At 39.1% G+C, this 24,363-nt stretch overlaps 1 protein-coding gene across 9 annotated transcripts in view; it reads right to left on the bottom strand.

The window, feature by feature from the left end:
• KCNMA1 (potassium calcium-activated channel subfamily M alpha 1) overlaps nt 1–24,363 on the bottom strand; it is a 904,559-nt gene that overhangs the window by 209,982 nt on the left and 670,214 nt on the right. For all 9 annotated transcript variants that reach the window (XM_072636209.1, XM_072636218.1, XM_072636155.1 and 6 more), the window contains 2 exons: nt 23,344–23,413; nt 14,723–14,878 (listed from right to left, as the gene is read on the bottom strand). In XM_072636209.1, coding sequence (XP_072492310.1) covers nt 14,723–14,878; nt 23,344–23,413 — 226 coding nt within the window. The remainder of the gene's footprint in view (nt 1–14,722; nt 14,879–23,343; nt 23,414–24,363) is intronic.

Genomic DNA, 24,363 nt, shown 5'->3' with positions numbered 1-24,363 from the left:
TCACCTTACACTTGTCAAATCAGCAAGGATGAGAAAAGATTGGAATAGCTAACAGACTTGGGGGAAGAGAGGAACACTAATACATTACTGGTGGAGTTGTAAGTCAATAGGAACATTCTGGAAAGCAATTTGGTATTATGCAAATAGAGTGACTAAAAAATCTCGAGCCCAGAGATTCCACTACTAGGCTTATATTACAAGCAAGTCATTAATAAGAATAAAGCATCGATATACAGCAACATATTTATGGTAACAGTTTTGTGGAAACAAAGAATGGGAAAACAGATGTCCATTGATTGGGGATGGCAAAACAAAATGTGATACATGAATGTAATAGAACATTACCATCCTATAAGAAATAATAAATATCACAAACACAGAGAAGCATGGAAAGATAGCAATACAGTGAAGTAAACAGAACCAAGACAAACATATATATATAATATACAATGACTAAAATGTAGAGAACAACCATAAATCAAATCTGGATCCAAGTATCACTAGTTTGATCATCTTTCTCCATGGTAATCTGCCAAATACTCGAAGACAATATGTCTCAGTTTCTTCCTTTGTAAAAATGAGAGGGCTGGCCAAAATTATCTGCAAGGTCCTTTCCAAGGCTAAATTTATGATCCTATGATGTTCCACCCCTCCCACCTCATTTTTTCTTCTTAAGCCTAAATGTCCTCAATTTCTTTAATTGACTCTCATATACTGAGGTTTCCAATGCCCTCAATAATCTAGTCAACCTCATCTGAATTCACCTCAGCTTTTCAACGTCCTTGATAAAGGATGTTGGACATAGAAATAATAGTAACAATGATAATAATTCATAATAAGCATATACATAACTTTTACTAAAGGCTTACAAAGCACTTTACATATTATCTCATTTGATCCTTAAAATAACCCTATATGCTGAGTCCATTATGATTCCCATTTTTACAGATGAAAAAACAGATGCTAATAAGCCAGCTTAAGTGATCTGCTAGGGAATCATACAGCTTTTAAGTATCTGAGAAAGGATTTGAATTCAGGATGTATGCACTACGTGACCATATCAAGCAACCTAGTTCTCATTCCTTTAGGCAACTTTCTAAGATTATAAGTTTCATGGAGGTGCCAACCTGTGTTGGTAGAGAGAATTTCCTCCCTGAGAGTTCCCTAAACCAATAAAATCACAGGTCCAATCTTCCTTCTATGACCCTTAACATCATGGCCATAGTATGAATCTTTTTTAAATCAGTCTTAGACTCCATCGATGGGGGTTTATTGTAACACTGCCTAAGAACAAAAACCCATCAATGGCACCATAACACTCAGTTGGTGCCCTCACTATGGTACAGATGAGGAAACCAAGGGACAGAGAGAACTAACTCATCAAGGATGTTACCAAAGTAATTCCTATTCATGTATGTGTTAAATTCAATGACATCTGAGGTTCCTTCAAGCTTTCATATCCATAATTCCAAATTTGTCCCAGGCCATAAAACTATAGTCTATTGTTGATTTGGGATTAGTAGCTATGTTTTGTGATATTCTATCCAGGATTCTTTCTACTACGCCACATAGCTCTTAGGTTTATATATTTAGAGCGGGGAGAGAATTTATCAGTCTCTTAGTCCAACCCTCTCATTATACAGATGAGGAAACTGAGGCAGAGTCAGAGAGGTAACGTCCAAAGTGACACATGTAAGTGGTAAAACTTGTATTTGAACTTAGGTCCTTTGATTCCAAATCTTCTTATCTCTTTCTCTTGCTATCAGACTTTAGCCACTATTAATGAGCTTAGTTAAATGGTTCATTACTGGATCTATGGATTTAAAGTTAGAAAAGACCTTAGAGACTATCTAGTTCTGCCTTCTAATTTTACAGAAGAAGAAAGAAACTCAGAGAGTTTAAGCCACTTGCCTATGGTCATCACAGTAAGTAAGTAAGGAGGGATTTGAACCCAAATCTTCAGATCCCAAGTTCAGCAATCTATCTACTACTATATCTTGTTGTCTTGATGTTTTAATTCATAGCATCAATTGATTTCCCCTCTGCTATAAAAATTAAAATTCATGGGTTATAAGCATGAGGACACCCATTCAACAGTCTGAGAGGCCATACATTTCTCCAGAGGAATACACTGATTCGAGTCTTCATTTCTGCTCCCATGCCTATAGTGCTGTTGCACAGGATAGCATCTGTCAATAGAAGTCATCCTTCCTGAATGACTTGTCCTAATGGTGTGCTGAGTATAGATAGCCTAGGTCTTCATTTTCTGCTTAGTACCATTTCATCAAATGAGGGATTGATAAGACTTAATATAGAGACCTTGAATTATGATCCAGGTCCCCAGAAGGGTTCTCCTCAGACAAGCTCCCTGTCTATACATGAAGATGTTGGGCTCAAAAGAGCTCTAAAATCCCTTCTAATTTTGACATCTTCTGACTCTGTCCCTTTTCCAGTAGTCTTTGTTCCCAAAGTTGACTTGTAATCATTTATTTTGAGGACTGAATGAACCAATTCTCTTTTACTTATTCTTTTCTGACTTTTCTATTTAAGGTCTGAGAATAGGAGACATTCAATCACTGATGGAAATAGTTTAGCCAGTATCAAATCTATGTTGTTTTTTTTAAAGTTCTAAAGAAATGACAAGCAATATTTTATACCTCAAGGAAAGAAAGGGAAGCTGACTGAATTCATTGTCCAAAGAATCAATATCATAAATATCCATGATTAGGTAAAAACAGAGACATCTGTAGTCAGGCTGACACCATAGAGATATTGCATCCCCTCATAGGGATGCCCAGAGAGACAAGTCAGCTTCATTAGATGGAACTAAGGCTTGATGGAGGACCATAGACCACTTATAAATGGGGAGATAAAGGGGAAAGAATGATGCTCATTTCACAAAGATAACCATTAATATTTCCCTTTCTTTTCCTCTTGGCTACTCCCCACACATGCTCAAATAACCTCCTAGCACAGTCAGCAGTACCTTCATTCTAAAGAGCCCAACTTGATGTTGGTAATATGCTGAGTCTCAGCTTTCCCATCTCTAATATGGGAAAAATAATATGTGCAGCATCTACCTCAGATGGTTATTGAAAGAAGCAAATAAGATTATGTTAGTAAAGCCCTTTGTAAACCTTAAAGTAGTGTATTAACATCAGGTTAGCATTCATAATAATAAAAACTAGCATTCATGTAATGCTTTGAGATTTGCAAAGCACTCTACAAATAGCTCATTTTAACCTCAGAAAAACTCAGGTAGTCCCTATTTTACACAGAAGGAAACTGAGAAAGACAGTGCTTAAGGGATTAGTCCAGGGTCACCTAACTGGTAAGTGTAAAAGTTGGGATTTAAATTCACATCTTCCTTGACCCCAAATTCAGCACATTTTCCTCTAATCTACATTGACTCTTGGTGAAAAGATATTTATGTTCCTGTGACCTGCAAACCCATATCTGTGTAATCACCTCTCTCTTAGTCCTCAAGGCATGAACTAAATTGCATAGAATTTTTTTCAAAGTTACAAAAGATGTTCCTGCTTAAAAACTTTAATTATGTGCTATCTTTAAAGAGGGCTGTCTAATAGCCAGATGGATCTCAATTCCTTTTAGCAAAGTACCAATTTTTGTAAAAATTAACTAACTAGCTCCTCAAAACATTATCATGGAACAAGTAAGACTAAAAACCAGTAAAGAGAGTTGATGCAAAATCCTCACCACCTGACCTTTGTTCAATCAGTAAGACAGTAGAGTAGTTTGTTTTAGCTAGTTTGTTTACAGCAATTCCAGTTAAGGCTTACGCATCCTGAACCCCATCTTGCCAGAAAGATATCTTATGACAACACTTTATTTTTAATGTGCTTTCCCCCAACAGCACTGCAGAGCCTTTATACTGCAAGACTCCTATGAAGGTACAGGAGATATTTCAAGCATACCTGGGTTGAATGGGACCACATACATACAGTATCAGAACTGGCCTGCCAAAGAAAATCAACTAGGAGGAGAAAACACCTAGGTTTCCCAGCAGCCTCCCATTGTCAAGCCTCCTCTTCTCCCAGATTTCAGTCTCTAGTTAATGCCATCATTTTAAGAATTCCCTAGGTTGAAATCAGGAGCATCCCTCTAGGGCTCTGGTTAGCATCTCTTTTCTTTTCCCTAGATGATTTTTCTTTTCTTTTCTTTTCTTTTTATTACAAGAGCTTTATCCCCTCTGGACCTAACTCCCTGTTTACTGCTGTCTTCATTCTATGCTGCTCCACTCCAGTGCTCTCCAGTCTGCTCATCTTTTCCCTCAGATGGTTGGGCCCAAGCTTATTAGCTTTCTTACATCCCCTTCAGCAAATCATTCATCATCTCCCTCCCCCATTCCTCGGCGGAGCTAGATTCACTTCTGAATTCCATGCTGCAAGGCATGGTCTAGACAGAGAGACAGCTCAGGAGACCAAACTTCATTCATACAGACAAGGTATGGACAGAAGGAATGGGGAGAGCCATATACACATGGGTTTCAATTTCCACTCCTAGAAAATGGTAACATGCAACAAATATATCAATCTTATTTTTTCTGTGTAGAGATCAAATTTGACAATAAGTTGGTTCTCCACTTTTGGCTGTGTATCTTTTGGCCTGGAAGGAGTTATGGTGGAGTGTAGGGAGGAAGAACTGTATTTTATTGAGTTTGCATATACAGAGAAAGGAAAGAAGAGAGGAAGAGGGGGCAGGTAGAGAGAGAGAAAAAGAGAGGGCATAAGGCAAAAGATCAAAAAAAGATGGAACTTTTGAGAGTTTAAAAATAAACCACCTGGGTTCCTATATTGACCAATAAAGCAATTACATTACACTTTATTTTCAGTGTTTAAATTACCTTGATCAAATAGCACAATAGGAAAAAGATGTTGCTAGCTAAAGGGATCAGGTAGGGAGGTCTCAGAATACTATATTTTCAGTCACAGTCTTCTCTCTCTCTCTCTCTCTCTCTCTCTCTCTCTCTCTCTCTCTCTCTCTCTCTCTCTCTCTCCCCCTCTTTGTCTCTTTCTCTCTGTGTGTATTTTTCTCTCTATCTCTCTCTCCCCTCTCTTTCTCTGTCTCTTTCTCTCTCTGCCTGGCTTTTTCTCTGTCTGTTTCAGTCTCTGTCTCTCCATCTCCCTCTTCTTTCCTTTTCCTCTCTCACATTAAAGCATACTCAATCCAAAATGGGACTCTGGGACTTCATTTCTTCTGCTTTCCACAGCATTTTGAAATCCTTAAGTAAAAACTCAGCATCATAAATCTAGAACTGATGGCACAGAATGATAGACTCAGACCTGGAAAGACTAGAGTTCAAATTCTGTCTTAGACACTCATTAAAGCTATGCAACCATGGCCAAGTCATTTACCTTTCCAGTGCCACAGTTTCCTTATCTGTAAAATGGGACCATGATTTGCAAACGTTAGAGAGTCAGATAAGTGCCGGACATGAGTCGAAATCTTTCCTTTTACAGATGAGAAAAGCTAAAATCCAGAGATGTTAAATGAGTGCACTAAGGTCATTTTGTCAGGAAACGGTAACGGCAAGGTCTGAACTGAGACGCTCTGATTCAAAATCTAGCACCTTTTGCCTTGTTCTTACTCCTCTTCATGGGATGTGGAGTGTGTTTGGCTTGTAGTGTGTGTGTGTTTTTGTGTGTATGTGTATGTGTGTGTCTTCAGTTGTTGTTTGGATTCATGACTACCACCAGATATAACAAGTATGTTTTGGAAGGTTTACTGTAGTTGAAATGGATATTCAGACCACAGATCTGAACCTAAAACCTAAAATACCCCTCAGGCAGGAATCATTTAGTTCCACCAGCTTATCACAGAAAGGAGGAAGCTGAGAGTCAGTGAGGGAAAGTAAGTTGCTGAGAGTTATGCACGTCATAAATTTGAGAGGTGATATTTGAACTCAGGTCATTTGACTCCAAATCCAGGATTATCTCTCTTCTACACTTATACTGCTTTCTTTGTTGTTGTTAAAGACATTATTTTTTACTCATGTCCAACTCTTTGTGATCCCATTTTGGGGTTTTCTTGGCAAAGATACTGGAGCATTTTGCCATTTCCTTCTCCAGCTCATTTTATAGATGAGAAAACTGAAGCAAACAGCATGAAATGATTTGCCCAGGGTCACACAGCTAACAAGTGTCTGAGATCAGATCTGAATTCAGGAAGAGGAGTCTCTCCTGATTCCAGACCTGGCACTCAATCCACTGCACCACATAACTACCCCAGCAGCTTTCTACAGTACTTTAAATCTTTCAAATAGTCATCACGCTAGAGTAGGGGTTTTAAAGGTCATCTCCCTTAATCCCCTTGTTTTACAGACTAGGAAAGATTAAATCATAAATGTACCAAAATGGCACAGGCAGAATTGGAATCCAGGCCCTTTGACTCCCAAACCCCCAAACAATTGATCGTTATACTCATATAGTCTATTTTAATTCTTGGAGCAATCCTGAACGCTATATACTACTGATATCATTATCCCCAGTTTATAGATAAGGAAATTGAGTCTCAGAAAAGTTAAGTGATTATCCCATGGCTAGAAAATGGGTTGGTATCAAGCCTTTGTCATTGATGTACCCAAATTCAGCCCTTTCCCCAGTGCACCACATTGCCTCTTCAAAGAACAGTGATCTCTAAAAGGTATCATTTTGATTTTGGACCAGATGCTCTCTCAAAAAGACAGCCTTCCACAATTGGTATGGGCAAAAGGACACATTTTTTTTTCTTCATGGGATTTTTGGATGTCATTAAGACATGCAGTTTTTGTTTCTCTGTCCCCAATGGGCATTGGGTTCTGGTATAAGTTATGCAACTTTCCTGCAGGGCCATCTTTTTCTTCTTCAGTCTGGTGCCAAGAGTAAAATAAAAGGATCCATATGTGATTATAGCTATAAAACCGAAAGGAAAATATTAGATGAAAATATAACGTTTTGGGGTTTCGAAGTTTGTTTTACCTTTAATGCTAGGCAGACAGTTTACACAAATCATTTTACTGCAAAGTAAGGTATAATGAGTTAAATGTGTTCCATGTCACCATCAATCATGTACATTTGTCTTTGATGGACCAAACATTTCAGACACATTAAACGACTTTCTAATCATGTTAGGGAGAGAGGTGTACGGGTAGGGAGAGAGAGAGGAGGGGTGCGGAGAGATGGAGGAAAGTTTTCACTTTTTTTCCTTTTATACAGAAGTTCCATTAACATTTTCTGGCAATCTTCTCACATTCTGTATGGACTTCTCCTAGCTAATAATGTTTGCTTGGAGAATTTGTAAAGGTCTGAGAACTCCTTAATTCGATGTTCTAGGAATTACGAGAGCTATGGGGGAAAGGAATTCCTGTTCCCATTTTATGATCGCCTTTTCCCACTGTTTGTCATGGCAGATAGATAAGTTCTTTGTTGACAGGAGGAAAAAGGGACATCCTACTTCAGACCTTCTAAGGTTTAACAGGAAAGCAGGAAAGGTCTCAGGAGTATATTTATCTAAATGGAGGTTGGGTTTCAGCAAATTCACTGCTATTCCTGAGTGGTTTTTTTTTAAATATTTGTGAGTTTAATTAGAATATCAACCAGATTCTCTGGGAGAAAAGAAAATAGTTTCTAATCAAGTCAAACTGGCTACCATATATGCATGCTCAAGGATCATCAGGCTCTGCATTTTGATTTTCTACACTAATCCAAACCATTTTCATTTGTTAATGAGCATCAAGCATAAGAGCAAGAATCAACCCTTTTTCTTCTAGTAATTTTCCAGTTTTGCTCATATCTGCCCTCTGTGTTAGAGAACATGCCCCAAATAAGCAATCTTTGACCTTTAAAGGATCAACATTAAGACCAAAATTCTGTAAATTATTAAAAGGGAATTCAAATGTACACATCCATATGTTGGTTTTGTCACATTATTAGTAAGAAAACATCCCTGCCTTGTTTTAGTCAAGCTGTACTCATACTGTTTGGAGTTTTACATGCTGAGATATAAGAAAAAGGTCAAGTAGAGATTTGGGAAAAGAGGAAATGACACAGTAGGGCTATCCCTTGGAGTAAGGAAATGTGTGGCCGATTTCACTCAGAAGGTCCTTCATCCATATTCCTGGCTCCTAAGGCCACTAGTTATTTTTAATCTGATTTTTACAAGCATTTTGATCCTAGGCACCATGAATGATCCCTACATATATCAAAGAATCCTCAAATCCCAGGGTAATAAACAACTTCAGAGACCATCTGGTCCAATTCATGCCTGACCAAGAATTTCTCGAATAAGTGGTCTTCCAGTCTTTGCTTGAAGATGTCCATCTAGTGAAAGGGACCCCACCACCTTGTGAGACAATTCATGCTCCTTAGGAATAGCTCTAATTGTTGAGAAGATTTTTCCTTATAATTTATGGAATATAAATCTCCCTTTCTCTAGTTTTTGTCCATTGCTCCTGGTTCATACGATTATAACTCTAGTGCTGGAAGGGACCTTGGAGAACGTTGAATGGGCTTGGGGGTTGGGGACCCTTGTTTTATAGATGAAGAAATGAGGCCCAGAGAATAAATGATTTAGCCAAAGCCAAATAATCATCTAGTGGCAGAGTTTGCATCTGAACTCATATCCTGATGTCTGGCAAACTTTAGTTCAGCTATTTGGAACCAAACAAAACAAATATAATCCCTTTCACAAGACAGCATTCCAAGTGCTTGAAAACAGCTATTCTGCCCTCATACTGCCTACCCCCTTCCTTCATGTTCTCCCCTTCCATACATCATCTTTTCTAATCCAGGTTAATATCCCTAGTTTCTTTGATTTATATTGTATGACATGTCCTTGAGGTACCTCAACATTTTGCTCATCCTTCTCTGGACACACTCTAGCTTGTCAAAGTAATTCCTTAAATGTGATGCCCAGAACTGAACACAACACTTCTCATATAGTCTAACCACAAATACAGCAGTTTAGGTGCAAACCAGAAATTAGGTAGGCCAAAATGATTCCTTCCTGGATCTTTTCAAAATATAGTAGCAGGATTAAAAAGGAAATCATTTGCCTGTCCAATGAGTCCATCTCAGCCAAAACTAAGTCTGAATACCTATGGCTTTGACTTCTTTAGAATTCTCTCAGGAAAAGGAACTGAAGCAGGAAATAATTGTGGGTGACATTGGTGATCTCAATATAATTAACACAAAATCCTGATAAGAAAGAGAAAACCAGAGATAGAGATCACATACTTATTACCTTCAAAAACAAACCCTAACTGCATAATCATTGATATGGGGTCAGTAAGGTACTGAAAAGAGAATTTAACATTGTTATGTCTGGGGACTATTTAAATCCTAATGGAAGCTGCTGGTAAATAGATACCAAGGATAATATGCATATGCCACATATGTATGTGCATATATATATATATATATACATACACAAACATAATTTTATCAGGGAATGGGAGAAAATAGTATAAATAATTGGCAAAATCATATATTCATCCAAGAAGGGACTTTTATTTCAAATTAAAAAAAAGAGAAGATTTAAATATGACAGGTTAGATACAAACCAGAAATTAAGCAATTCAAAAAGAAACTGTAAAAGTACTTTAAAGCAGCTTTTTGACTTTGCCACAGAAATAAAAGGTTCTTTAGAGATACCAAAGGGAGAGATTCAGCTAGAGAATTGGTGGGAATCAGTGTGATCAGCAACAATGATGAAGCAGATGGATTGAATGAACCATATGCCTTGTTCTTGATGAGCAAAATATTAGGGAAATCCTACCATTGTGGCAACCAACAGTTGCCCATTCCAGATCAGATCATCGTAATCAGACAGGATGTTCTAAGCCTAAATGATATACTAGATGTACAGAATATACTAGGACTGAGGCACTAGAGAGTTTTGAAATAACTCAAGGGTGAAATTGAGGAAGTATTGGCCAAAATGTTTAACTTGTCATAACAAATGGCTGCTCTGACTGAAGACTGGTGGATGTCTGATATGATATTCTTTCATAAATGAAATGATATGGATAAATTGACTTCCTCACCAAATCCCAGCATACTAGAATATGGGGACATGTCTTAAAGCTCATGTCAAGTTTTGAAAAAATAAAAGGAGAAACAACTTCACAACTTCACAATCTGACCACAACCTATCTTTTGAAACTCTTTTCACCCTATTCCCTTTCTTAGATATTATTTTCTGCCTGGAATGCTCTCTCTCCTCATCTCAACCTGTGACTCCCCAGCTTACTTCAAGCACCAGATAAAATCCCACCTTCTATAGGGAGCCTTTCCCAATCTCCCTTAATTCTAGTGCCATCTCTGTTGAATAATTTATACTGTCTATAGCCTATTTGTACATAGCTGTTTGCACATGGTCTCTCTTACTCAACTATGAGCTCCTTGAGGGCAGAAACTGTCTTGTACCTTTCTTTGTATCCCCAACACTTGGAGTGGTATCCTGTCCATACTAGGTGTATAATAAACGTTTACTGACTAATTGGCCTACTTACTATTCCCCATTCTCTTGCCTTCTCCGGAAGCTATGTGTTTACACAGGCCATTTCTCTTCATTTTCACCCTTCTCAATGCTTTCTTTTTCTGGCTTCCAGGTCTACTTTCAGTCCCATGTCCTTTAGGAAACCTGTCCTCATTCCCCCAATTCCTCTGGATTTTGTGATGCTGTGACATGAAAGGTACTCCATAAAGTAATCCAAGCAGTTACATTTGGTAGGTTCTGAAAGAAACTTTCAGAGCTAACGTATGAAAGCACCAAGACATACAAATGAAACAAAAGGGAAAATGTTTAAAATCAGAATTTCCTCTTAATGTTATTCATAGGCTTATAGAATTATAGCTACAAGAGATCTTAGAAGCTCATCTTGTCCAAACCCTTAATTTTACAAATAAGGAAACTGAGGCCAAGAGAGTCTTGCCCAGGGTTATACAAATAGTCAAGGAGAAGGATGGGATTTAAACCCAGGTCCTCTCACTCTGAATTTAAAAAATGATTTTGTGACTTCAATCAGCATATTTGCATGTTCTCTCCCCCCTAATTAGAGCGTAAGCTGCTTGAGGGAAGGGCCTTTGTTTCTTCTGCACTTAGCACTTTCTATAGTATTTACTTCATTATTGATTGTTGACTTGATTTTACTTTTCCTCTGAATTATACCTCACCTCAGACCCAGATATTTCTTTCATCCACAACAGATATTATTGAGAACATTTGTGGCTTAGGATGTCATAGTGTCATAATGGATAAAGACCCTGCCTCAAAACCAGGAAGAGTTAAGTTCAAGTCTCTGGGATGTACTAGCCATAGGACCTTGGGCATGTCATGGGATCTTTCGGTGCTCTTAGGGATTCTGGAAGACTAAGTTTCAGAGAAGGCGCCTGTCAACATTGGCAGAGTGAATTACCTCACCTGGCAATTCTCTCTACAAGTGGAATCTTAGGTCTAGTTCCTCTCCGTATGACATGCAAATAGAAGTGGGCTGGTCATGTAGTGAGTGCTCTATCCACTGCAGTGCCACCTAGCTGCCCTTGTAAGTTATTATGAGGTCCTCTCTTCCCTCAACAATTTTTAAAAAATAACCTCAAATGGGAAGGCTAGATGGTAGGGTCAGGCCTTTCAGGATGGGGGCCATGTAAGTATGTTGAGAAATTGGTGTCATTCATTTCATAGCTCTTTTTGACATGTGAATTGAGTTATAATGTGGATGCCATAAAGTTAAAACACAAGACATATAAACTATTCCATCCTCCACCAGGACTTTATTTTATGTCAACTTCCCAAACCAGATGCTCTCAAGAGCACATGCAACTTCTGGTTAAAAAAAACTACTAGACCAGGCCTTGGTTGGGCCAAAAGAAGACTGTGGCTATCATATGAATCTTTTAGTGACCATCCTTCCTTCTAGTACGGGAAGGGGTGGGGAGAAGGTATAGATATTAATTGTCCTTAACATTGAGAAACTCCTAGCTACACTAGTTTTTTCCATCTTATTCATATGCACAGTTTGCTGCCATGTTAGCTTTATTAAACCCTCTTAGTCTGGATGTTGTTTATTTAATATCCCAGTCTCCTGTGGTCAAACCTAACTAATAATAAAAAAATAAAAACTTGAGGACAAGGCCAGTTTGAATTACAAAATTTGCTTCAAAAAATCCCATCAGTTAATTTCATGAACATTCCTAGACCTAGTCTAATAAAGGGTTGGTTGGTAGAGGTTCTTAAACATCTAGCGTAATGACGTTGATTAGCGATAGTGTGTCAATTACTATGGATGCTGCTAAAGTGTTTAAAGGGGCTTGGAAACTGCCTTCTTAAATCAAACAGTCGCATTTATACGATTAATTGGTTTAGCAAAGATTTTAAGGGAGGACAGTCCTGTTCATCTCTCATCTTTCTAACCATAACATTAATGGTTCTTCTAGATGAAAGAATATATTTCCTAGACTCAATGCTACTCAGCTTAAGGAATTTAAGAAATGAAATTCACAGGGCGGTCCTGTGAAAAATATGTTGTATCCAGCTCTGCTGTCTGGATACTTCAGGGAGCATTTATTAATCACCTACTGTATAAGGCATTAGAGATACCACAACAAAACTAACACACATTTCCTGTCTTCAATAAGCTTATAACATAGAAGAGAGAAGGAAAGAAACATACAGAAGACCATCACTCAGATTAGATTATGATAATTATCCACAATTTTCTGCTCAGATCCAACCCCAGTAAAATCTCCTCAATAAAAATAAGTTATTTATTTTATTGGTTAGCAGCAAAACCTATTAGCACCAAAGGATTGCAAGTCTCACACTTTTGAAAGCAGTACTTTCCGTCTTCACAAGAGGGTCTTTTGTTATCCCACAAATTTCTATATATTCTGACTACGGGTAAAGTAGTCCACTTGCAAACTTTAGCCCAGACCATAAATATCTGAACCAGGGGCCAGAGCAAAGGTCACTGGACTCAAAGTAAGAAGAAATTTGAGTCTAAACGCTTATTATGATTTTAATTCAACATGTGATCAGACACACAACCTCTCGGTCTCGGTTTCTTTATCTGCAAAATGGACATAAAACTGTTTGCATAATAGTGACAAAAACAAGAGCAAATAAAAAAAAATGAAATCCTCCTCAATCCTCTCTCTTTACTCTAAGGTAGAAATATTTTTTCTTCTTGTCTAACACTTCCTTATCCTAGCTTTTCTACTCTTTACTGGAGTCTTCTATGCCCCATGTCTATAAAATTGGGATATTACTTAGCAATTCCAGATGCCTCCCTGCTTGTGGCATCAGGGATGGAGAAAAAAAATATATACTTCAAAAGAAATCCTCCTCTACTCCCTATAAAACATATGGCATTTGACAAGACAAGTTGCCCTGATGGTGACAATGGACCTAGGTGTTCCACTCATCTACTCAAGAATTTAGTAGAATCCATGTGGGCCATGTATAAGGGTGGCCTCTGCCAGCACCTTTGTTGACCTTCCTTTCATTTTCTGGAAAGGCTGTTGGAAGCAAAGTTCTAGTAACCTCCCTAGTATTATCTTTTATGTCCCCTCATCCCTGTGTATCTCAAGTTAGCCCTTTTGATTTCTCTTGTATGAGTGAAAATGTTCTTTAATAAAGGTCTATTTCCCCAAGTGGTAATAGGCAGTCTGACCATTTTATAAATGGTTCTTTTCAGTCTCCAAATTGTCTTTATGGACTGGCCCACCGCACAAGATATTTGTAAGGAAAGCACAGTGTAAGCCTTAAAGAGATCTAGAACTACAAGCTACTACTATTACAACTACTCAGTTGGGATCAACTCAAATTTCAAGACAGGAGGACCCAAGTCAATTAGTTATTTTTTGGGGGAAAATGTTTAACCAATATGACTGTCTAGACTCAGAGTTCCCCAAAACCCAAGAAGCCATGTTCTCAATGGTCTCAGTTCCAAGGGAGGCCTCCTCCAGTGTCAGTGGTCCTATGAGCTCTCACTCACACTCCCCCTCTTGTGGGTATAGCTGGTCATTTCTTTCATCATCCCTGTTAGGAAGGGACAAGGGTAGGGAGTTTGAGGAGGGGGTGGTTGAAGTGGCTTCCTAGCCAGACCCCTGGGATGAACAGGGGGGTGATGAGCAGTGGCTGGGATAGATTGAATTTCAGACTTTGAAAGAGCAATGTTGCCAAGAAGGCTGCACATCTCCTCACTCTCCACTCAAACAACCATGACATGTAAGCTCGGCTGGCCCCCTTGATTGTGGAGAAATAAATAAATGAATTATGTTGTTGGGGTTTGGGCCTTGGCACAAACACATGGTCTGTATTTATTCTCACAGTGAGAGGTCCACCAGCCACTTGATGTAAAAGACCAAAATGATAATTCTTTTCTTTAGGCACTTTGGTGCCATATGGAATGTATATAAATCATATTTTTGTTTTAACAGCAGGGGCTTTGTTGATAGATAAACATGTGGTTTATCTAAAAAAAAGAGAGAGAGAGAGGATTGTGCTTTGAACAATCATTTAATGGCCGTGGATGTGCCAAATAAAAATAAAAACATAATTTTGAAAGAAGCTGGCCTTGTGCCCAAATCTTTGAGCAAGAATTCCTCCCCAACCAAAGTGGGTAATGTGTGTCTATCTGTTTTGAGTTTAAGCTATGCTCTGTACTCAACCCCACGACAAATTGAATCGTGAACTAATGCTCACTAATAGGACAAGACATTACCTTTATGAATGACCTCATGGAGAAGAGATTGGCGAGCATCGTGGAGAGGCCTTGAGCCAGGCAGCTCTGGGCTATGAATCCTAGCTTCAGCTCAGCAAGGCAGATTGCGTCATCTCCTTCTTTCCAATTCCAGCTTGGGATGTTTAGCAGATGGGCCTGAGGGAACAAATACAGGTACAGGAGACCACTTTAGAGGGAGAAAGAGATAGAGAAATGGTTTTTCTCCATTAAAAAAGTCCTTACAAGAATGTGTCATTTACCAAGTGACAAGAGTCATATTCACCACCTTCTTGTGATTGCCTGACTCTGACAACTGCTATTTTCACTCAAGTCAGCTGTTGACCAGATCTCCTTATTTCCCTGGAACTTTTCTGCATTTCTTCTCATCATTTTCTCTAGTTTTAGGGCCAAGCCCAAGCCGCTCAGCTTGGTTTCCTTCCTTTAGCCAAAGTGTACAAAGAGGGCATTTTTTACCTGTGTCAGACAAATTAAGCCATTTTGCTAAGTGAGCCCTTCAGCTAACATTGAAGCTCTCTGTAGCTGAACCTTGTCTCAGACCTTGTACCATCACAGCAAACATAAGGCAGTTGAATGCCTGTTGATGGACTGATGGTCCTTGGCTAAGGCCTGTTCAACATTTTTGTCAACAATATGGATGAAAATGAGAAAACATAAGTGTGACGTGGCTGGGGGTGAGGGGCAGTGATAGGAGAAGTTCATGTAATCTCAGGCTGATTTAATATGATATCCAAATCAAAGGAAGCAAGGATCCCATTGTACTTTGTACTAGTTGGGCAATACATCTGGAAACAGTATACCTAGTTGTGGCTTCCATACTTCAAAAAGAAATGGATAAACTAAAAATTATATAGAGGAGAAAACCCAAAATATTAAGGCGTCTAGACACCATTTCAGAGAAAGGAAGAATCCTGGGAATTAGGGGTGTTTAGCCTGGCAAAAAAATAAGACTAAGGAGCAAGATGATAGTCATATTAAAATATGGGCTGTCATGTGGAAGATGGATTACACATTCTGCTTTGTTCCTGATGGCAGCAAACCTACACATGAAAGTTACAGGAAGAGAGATTTTAGATAATATAAGAATATTCTAATAATTAAAAGCTAACAACAGATTGACTTCCTTGTAAAGCCATGAACTCCCACTTAATAAAAGCAATTGAGAGAACAAAAAGAGCCATTGGTGAGGAGGAGATTGGATTAGATGATTTCTAAGATATGATAAAACTCCGTGATTCTTCGGTTGTCTTTTTCTTCTTTATTGCACTGGGAAGACCAAAGATTGTGCTGTATTCGCTTTTGATAATGTGCTCAGAAGTTTTACTTGAGGGTAAGAAAGCTCTCCACAGCAGGATATGGAAAGACATGTCTCTGGTTCTTTTCAGAATGACTATTCTACATGGGAATGTCTCTCTATAATATCTGAGTACTGACCCAACCCTGGCTGCTCCTGGGAAAGATAGCTCTTCCAAGGTCCTGATGAAGCCAAATTCAAAAATGCTAATATTTAAAGTCAGAGCATCTATCTGGGCTAGGATCAATGCTTAGCACCCCAAGATTGTTCATCCCTCTCCTCCCCTCACCAGACACTCAATTCTAGGAAGCCATCTTCCCTCCCTCTTAGATGCCCTGTCGATCTCTACTTTGGGAACATCAATCTTTGCTTTATTTTCAAAGATGTCTCTGTGGAGGCAGCTAGGCTTTGAGACAAAAATCTGGATTTTGAGTCTTGACTTGACCATTTCCTAAATGAGTGAATTTAGACAAACCATTTCAACTCCCTGGAAGTTATTGTACCCATATATAAAATTGAGGAGATTCAATTAAACTAATCAATCAAAAAATCATGCACTGAGCACTTATTAAGTGTCCGTTCTATGCCCAGGAACTGCGTTTAGTACTAGAGATTCAGAGACAAAAATACAAAATGCTTCCTTCTCTTAAAAAAGCTTATATTCTATTTGATATTGTCAAAAGTCTTTTCTAGCAGTGACCTTTTCTAATTCACTGTAATAGAATAAACCATTTGAGTGATGAGATATGAATTTGAACTTAAATGCCCCAAGAATGTAGGTGGAGCATAGCTTTAGAATTAGAAGGACCTCAAAGGTGCTCTACTTCAGCCCCTAGGGACTTAAGAAACTGTGCCACTGGTGTTTCAGTGATGTGGAGGCAAGTGTATTGTGTGGTTATTGCTGTATATGGGGAAGGTATGACTACCATGGCTTCTTGAGTTTCAGATGGTGGTAGGGATTAGAGGATCCCTCCAAATTCCATGTGCTTGTCAAAATATAAAGTTTTCAATCCTCTCACTCATAACCCAAGTCTCTGACTCCTAGCTCCTTACTTTTCCATCTGGTTTGGGTTCTTTGTTTAGATATATTTTACATGTCATTACATGTGAAATTCAAGTTAGTTCCATTACTTGGGGCTTCCTTTGCCCTTCTGTTGGCCAGCACACTTTCTCCAATCACTGAGTGAGGTGGAGGTGGGGAGGAGATGGGGAAGAAAAACTGTGCTAGTGAAACAAAAAGATGATGATCTGCCATGGGGATTCACATTATAAGTTTCTACCTCTCTTTGGCATTTTCATTGGAAAGAAATCTTGGCCTGGTGAAAGTGCCCAAAGAGAAGCACAGGGAGCCCAGAGACCAATCCACTAATTTAGAAAATATATGCAAGTATGCCCCAAAGGCAAGGCCAGAAGCTTCTCTCCAGTAACAAAGTTCATGGCCTTTACCTCGATTGTAGGAGATGGGGAAAGTATCCAACCGAGAGTAGGGAAGCCTAGATTCTAGACTGATTTACCATTCATTTGTGTAACCTTAGGCAATTCATCTTTATGTCAGGGTAAATGGAAAGAAAACTGCCACTGGCATCAGAGAATTATGCTTGAGCCCAGATCACTTGCTAAGTGACTCTGGGAAAGTTTCACGAGGGATAATATCTCACTATATGCTTTACAAGGTAAACCTTAGAGAGCTCCATGAATATGACTTTTTATTAACAATAATTAAAGGCTCTAGGTTGACCACAAAGAAGAGGTCCTACCTTTCATCGGAGAGATGGGGGACTAGGGGTGTGGAACATTGTGCATACTTTTCATTTCAATTGATATATTAGTTTTGAAGACGTTTTTTATTATTCTTCATTATAAGGCATGGCTCTTTGGGTAGGGGAGAGAGGAAAGATATATTTGGAAATAAAGGGGAAATTAAAGCAAAATGTTTTACTAAAATTTATCTTTAAAATAGTGATATCTTTGTTGTTCAATTGTTTCAGTTGTGTCTAACTCTTTGTAACCCTATTTGCAGTTTCCTTGGCAAAGATACTAGACTGGTTTTCCATTTCCTTCTCCAGCTCATTTTACAGAGGAGGAAACTGAGGCAAAGAGCGTGAAGTGACTTGCCCAGGGTCACACACCTTGTAAGTATCTAAGGTCAGATTTGAACTCAGGAAGAGTTGTCTGATTCCAAGTCTGGTGCTCTGTGCACTATGGTGCCACCTAGATGCCCTATAATACCAGCATAGTTGGAAAAACCTCTGGCTCTCAAGTCAGAGGACTTATGTTCAAATCTTCCTTCTGATGTTTACTATTTATATGGCCTTGGGTAAATCATTTAAACTCTCTAGGCCTCAGTTTCCCCAACTGTAAAGGGAAGGGGTTGTGCTGGAGAGACTCTGGGGCCCCTTCCAGCCCTAGATCAGTGATCTATAATCTCAATTGTCTCACAAGTAAAATCGAAATAATGGCATTAGTCCTTTCTGCTTTGTAGACAAAATTGAGTGGGATAATGTCTTATTAAATGGGCATGTAAGAACACTTTGAAAAGTTTCAAGTAACAGTTATTATTAAGAGGAACAGAACAGTTCAAGCTCCATGCCAGTACTGCCAATAGCCATCCTCACTATTCCCCAATCCCCATCCCCATCTTGCCCCTCACCTTCATCAAGGACCAATTCACATGAAGCATCTCTCCTCGAGCAGCTGAAAGCTCCCTACACTGAGAGCAAACAGTGCCTAATGGCATCATTTCTTTCCTTCAGAGATAGAAATGTGGTGCCTTGGATGCTTTTCAGTCTGACAAACAGTATCACTTCTGGGGAGTGTCAATCCCTTCTGTTCTGCTCACTCATAGGGTCGACTGCTAGGCTGATGGGTCCATGAGCTATGATGTTGGAGGGATCAGGGCTGCTGTTACCACCTGTCCAGATTATTTCTTAAAAGCTCACTCCGCTAAGTTTCTGCACACTGAAATTGGCTTCTCTTTTTCTGCCACAATTCTCTGACATGCCTAAAGTTCTATGAGGATATAATTTATTCTCTACTTCTTGGCCATAAGCTCCTTGAGAGTAGGGATGTGTTGTTTGTCTGTTTGTTTGTTTTCACATCACCAGTGCCTTGCACATATTTATTAGGTCAAGATCATATGATTTCAGACACAGAACACAATCCATCTGTAGTTTTAGGGAGTTTCCGAGGATGAGACAGATGGAGAGACTTGCCCATAGTCATAGATCTAAGAAGAGACAAAGGTGAAATCCAAAACCAGGTCTTCCTGACCAGAATTCCAGCATTGTCCCCACCAGGTAACATAGCCTTGAACACAGTAGGTGTTTAATCATTGCTCATTGAATTAAATATTTCCTGAATTAAAGAAGGCAAAATAAGTGAAAAAAACTACAAAGTATCACACAAATGTAGGGAGGCAAGGTGGCCCAGTGGATAGAGTGCCAGGGCTGGATTCAGGAAGAACTGAGTTCAGATTCAGCTCAGACACTTACTAGTTGTGTGACCCTGGGTAAGTCACTTCACCCTCTTTGCCACAGTTTCCTCCTCTGCAAAATGAGCTGGAGAAGGAAATGGCAAAAACACTCCAACATTTACCAAGAAAACCCCAAATGGGATCACAAAAGTCAGACATGACTGAAATGACTGAACAACAAACAAATACAAAGGATTATTATAATTGTCTTTGAAGGTTAGGCTTGATTTCTTAAATGTGTAGCTACCTATCTTGGATCATAAGAGAGTGGGCTATACTGGAAAAGCCCATTCTACAAAAACTAAGATCCTTGGAGGTTGTGAGTCACCCAATATCACACAGCTTCAGAGGATGGATTCGAGTTCAGGTAATCTGATTCTAGAACCAGGAGGAATCCACTGTACCACAGCAGTGATAAGTTTGTCCTTGGCTTAGGGCCATTAGTTGACCAGCTATTCAGCAGGCTGTCTGGATGAAGAAGAGGAGTGCTCAGGGAGGTGCCAAGATCATAACCCCACTCATCTTCCCCACCTCTCCTCTTGAAGATGGTTCTGGTAACAATGTATTGGCAGTCCCGAGGCATTTCCTTGGCTCTCGATTGGGTGGAAAAAAAGAGTCTGGGCAACTGTCAAAGCCAATTCTCCCCTCTCTGTTTAGAAATCTCAGAAGTTCTGCCATCAGGACGTGGTGCTTTTATGTTTCTGACTTGCCTGGCTAAAGTCTCAATCTTTGATTTTTTTTTTCCACAGCCCCAGGACCCAAATAAATTGGGACTAAAAGACTCAAAAGAAATCAGGCTTTGGGCAAGTAAGGATGGAGGAGAGATGCCCTCTATTATTTTTGAACAATTTATACAGTTTACATTTGTAAGAGATGTTGAAGATGAAAGTAGCCATGCATAGGCACAGGCTCCAAACTGTGGTGGGCTGGTGGAGTTGTTTTAGCTTTGACAAGAATCATTTCACTCGAATTCAGTTGAATACATCAAAAAATAGCTTTGTTTCTTATTTGATGGAGCCTTAACCCCTTTCCAAATATATAGCATTATTATTCCCATTCAATCTAAATCTGCCTTAAAGGAGAGAGAGAGAGAGAGAGAGAGAGAGAGAGAGAGAGAGAGAGAGAGAGAGAGAGAGAGAGAGAGAGAGAGAGAGGCAGAGACAGAGACAGACAGAGAGATAGAAGGGAGAAAGAGGAAGAGAGGAGGGAGAGAGAGGAGGGGGGGGAGGAAAAGGGAGAGAGAGAGAGTGAGAGGAAGAGGGAGAGGAGAGAGAACCCAGTCCAACTAAACTTTAAATTGCTGAAATAAATAACCATCAGTAGAAATTCAGCTCCACACTAACATCATCCATCAATGTCAAGGTCAAAGCTGGGAAAATTCCAGCACCAGCACCAGGGAAAGTCCCATGGAGCATCGCCAGCTATGGAGATACAACTCAGGAACTTCTACAAGTTGGGGCCGCTTAGTTACTGACATTGTCTCCATGTGCTCAGCTCAGGGTTGTCCTGGTTTTCAAGACACAGACAAATGAATATGACCTTGGGTGGCCACCACCAAACCTGCCTACCATGTAATGTTGAGCTGCAGAAAAACAGCCACCTGCTGAGGGCTGGCTAATGGTTGGCAATGATGGTGATCTCCGAGTAGAGGGCCAATCACTGACAGCAGGATACACTCAAAAGAATAGCCTCCAGTGGGCTCCCACATGGCAAAATGGGTCATCGTTTGCCAGTAATTAAGGAATAATAGCATGGGGCTGTTCCAGTTGGCAGAATGGAGTCATCTCTGGATCATCACATTGTTCGTCATGTAGGGAATGAGGACTGGATGAGGGGGATCCCTCTCCCTTCTTATTCAGCAGGGAGTTATTATGCTCAACTAAGACACCTGGCCGCAGGTACGTAGTAGCTCCCAATCTTTAGGACTTATTGCTAAGATAAGCTACTGAGTCTCAAATAGAGAGAGGAGGCACTAGCTACTTTCCCTCCCCAAAAGCTGTTTCCCTAGAGCTTACTAAGTAGAAAAGTATTACTTTTGGGAAGAGATATTGGGTTTCTAAATAAGCAAATCACAAGAGAAGAGAAAAAAGAAAACTGAAAAATTAAATTCTACCAATATCCCCTGAAACTCACATACATATGCATTTTACTAAATGATACATCTTAAGAAATTGAACATTTATTTTTAAATCTCCTGAGAGGGTACTCCCTCCTTGAAATGAACTGTGCTCATCCTAAACTTTGTCCATACAATCAAAATACCTGAGTTAAATAGGTCCTCAAGGATCATGTTTCCCATATCTGAAGCAGGAATCCTGTTCATGTTACATTCCCTCTAGGTCTTGTGAGTTCAGAAACTCATAGCAAACTGGTCCATACTCAGACCATACTTATTCTTATCTCATTGGGTCCTGTAGCATTGAACAGTGACATTACAGTGTAATAGATCTTTGGGAATGTCAGCCTCGCCTACCCAGATGAACTAAAAGTTCTTTGAAGGTGGGTCTTATTCCACCTTTTCTTTCTTGTATCGTATTTTCTTTATATTGTATTGCAATTGCATTAAGACAAACCACTGAGGACATAGTATTTTACTCGTTGCATTGCTACTGAACGAAAGAAGTGCATAAACAGGGACATTTGGGGATTTTAGCAAAATGTAATCCAGGAATATGTCACAAGCTCCATACACAGTGGACACTTACTAAAGGAACAAATGTGAAGGCTAATGACAGAAATGTGGCATAACATGGCAAAAATAACACTAATAATAGCTTACTTTTATATAGCACCTTCTAAGTGTCAGGAATTGAGCTAACTGCTTTACAGTTATTATGTTGTTTGATTCTGACAACAAACTTGGGAGATAGATGCTATTATTATACCTATTTTATAGAAAAGGAAACTGAAACAAACGGAGAGGAAGTGACTGTCACCCCAGAGTAACACAGCTTGGAAGTGACTGAGGTCAGATTTGAACTTGGGTCTTCCTGACTCCAGGCCCAGTGCTCCATCCCTAGTATCACCTAGCTGCCATAGACAAGTTAATGAGCCTCTCTGAGTCTTAGTTTCCTCATCTGCAAAAAGGGGGATAGTAACCACTGTGGTATTTATTTCACAGAGTTATCTAAAGGTTAAATAATATATGTCAAGAGCTTTGAATATCTTAAACTGTTATATAAATCCCAGCTATTTTTATGAATAAAGCTGTCTTCCAAAGACCCAGTAATACCTGGATATTTGGCTAGAAGGAATTTTCCAAAAACACTATTTCCTACCACACTTCTATTTTTTTTCTACAATGCTTTTTTGATAGTATGGAGTTGAACTAGAAAGTGGGAGCCATTTGGAATTCAAAACTTAAAAAAAAAAATAAACCAAATGTTAAAAAAAATTGCTTTAACATATAATTGGGGGAATTATAACATATATATGTATATATGTATGTGTGTATACACACACACACGTATGTATATTTTTTTCTTTTTTAATGAAAGAAAGACAGTGGAAGTCATAGGTGGTCTGGAGTCAGCTTGAAACAGATCTCAAGAAAAGACTGTTGAACTTTCAGCATGACCATTTACACCTTGGAAATTGGCAAATGCTACAAATCAGGACTGATTTATTGTTTTGATGGTCTCAACTTAAAAAAAAAAGTAATGGAGAAAAATGTTAATGCAGATTAAACTTAAAAATGTATTGTGTGTTCATTCCCCTCCACCCCCAGGAGCCAGTTGTTAAATATTTAAGGGCAAGCCAGTTAAATATTTACCAGCACACTGCTGATAGGTTCCACGTTTATAGACCCATGTGAGAGGCAGGCTCTGAGTTCCTTACCTTGTTGTGATACTGTAGCATCTGGGTGATAATTCTGATCTTCGGGTGGTAGTTCTTTATGGAGATTACTCTACAAAAGAAAGAGCCAAAGCTGAGATCTACTCTCTTTCTCTAAAAACCTTAGTGGCTTCCTAATTTTTCTTTCATCTTTAAAATTGGAGGTGATTGGACTAGATGACTCAGGTAGAGGTTCTTAATTGGAGATGGTCCCAGGTATTGTTACTGTTGTTTTTTTTAATATTCTGATAACTACATTTCAATATGATTGATTTCTTTTGTAATCCTGTGTATTTCTTATTTTATTTAAAAATTATTTTGAGAAGTACATAGGTTTTATCTGACTGCAAAGGGGTCCATGACATGTAAAAAGCTAGAACCCCTGACCTAAAGGTTCCTTCCAGGTTTATAGCTAAAATGTATCAGTCCAACCTCCAGACATTCTCATAAGTCTAGGCTGTAGTCCCCTTCCATCTCTGATTTTCAGAATTCTTCCATCAAGATCAAGTTTAAGTACCATTTCCTCCTTATAGTCTTCTCTGACCTCCCTAATTAATCAAGTTCTCTCCCTCTTAGATAGTCTCAAACAACGTTGTTTGTATCTCTTCTTTACCAACACCATTCATCACTTTATAGCATTATTCGTTGTGTAGATACTATGTCTGCCATGCCTGAAATGCTCTCCCTCCTCTCTTCTATCTCCTGGCTTCTCTGGCTTCCTTCAGATCTCAGCTACAGTCCTACATTCTACAGGAAGCCTTTCTAGATCCCCTTTTATTCTAGTGCCTTCGTTCTGTTGATAATTTTCAATTTATCATGTATATTGCACTTCTGTACATAGTGGTTTGTATATTGTCTTCCTCGTTAAACCATGGGACCCTTAAGAGCAGAGGCTTTGATCTTTCTCTGTATCCCCAAGGCTTAACATAGTGCCTGGACAGTAATATGTGTTTAATAAGTGTCTATTGACTGACTGAGGCGTTGTATGTCATCTTGCTGAAGATTAGATCTTAATCAGTTTTA

Source organism: Notamacropus eugenii, chromosome 1 (genome assembly GCF_028372415.1).
Source record: "Notamacropus eugenii isolate mMacEug1 chromosome 1, mMacEug1.pri_v2, whole genome shotgun sequence".
In the NCBI taxonomy this organism is placed as follows: Eukaryota; Metazoa; Chordata; class Mammalia; order Diprotodontia; family Macropodidae; genus Notamacropus; species Notamacropus eugenii.
The sequence above is the reverse complement of the archived record's forward strand: the minus strand, read 5'-3'. Positions and strand labels throughout refer to the sequence as shown.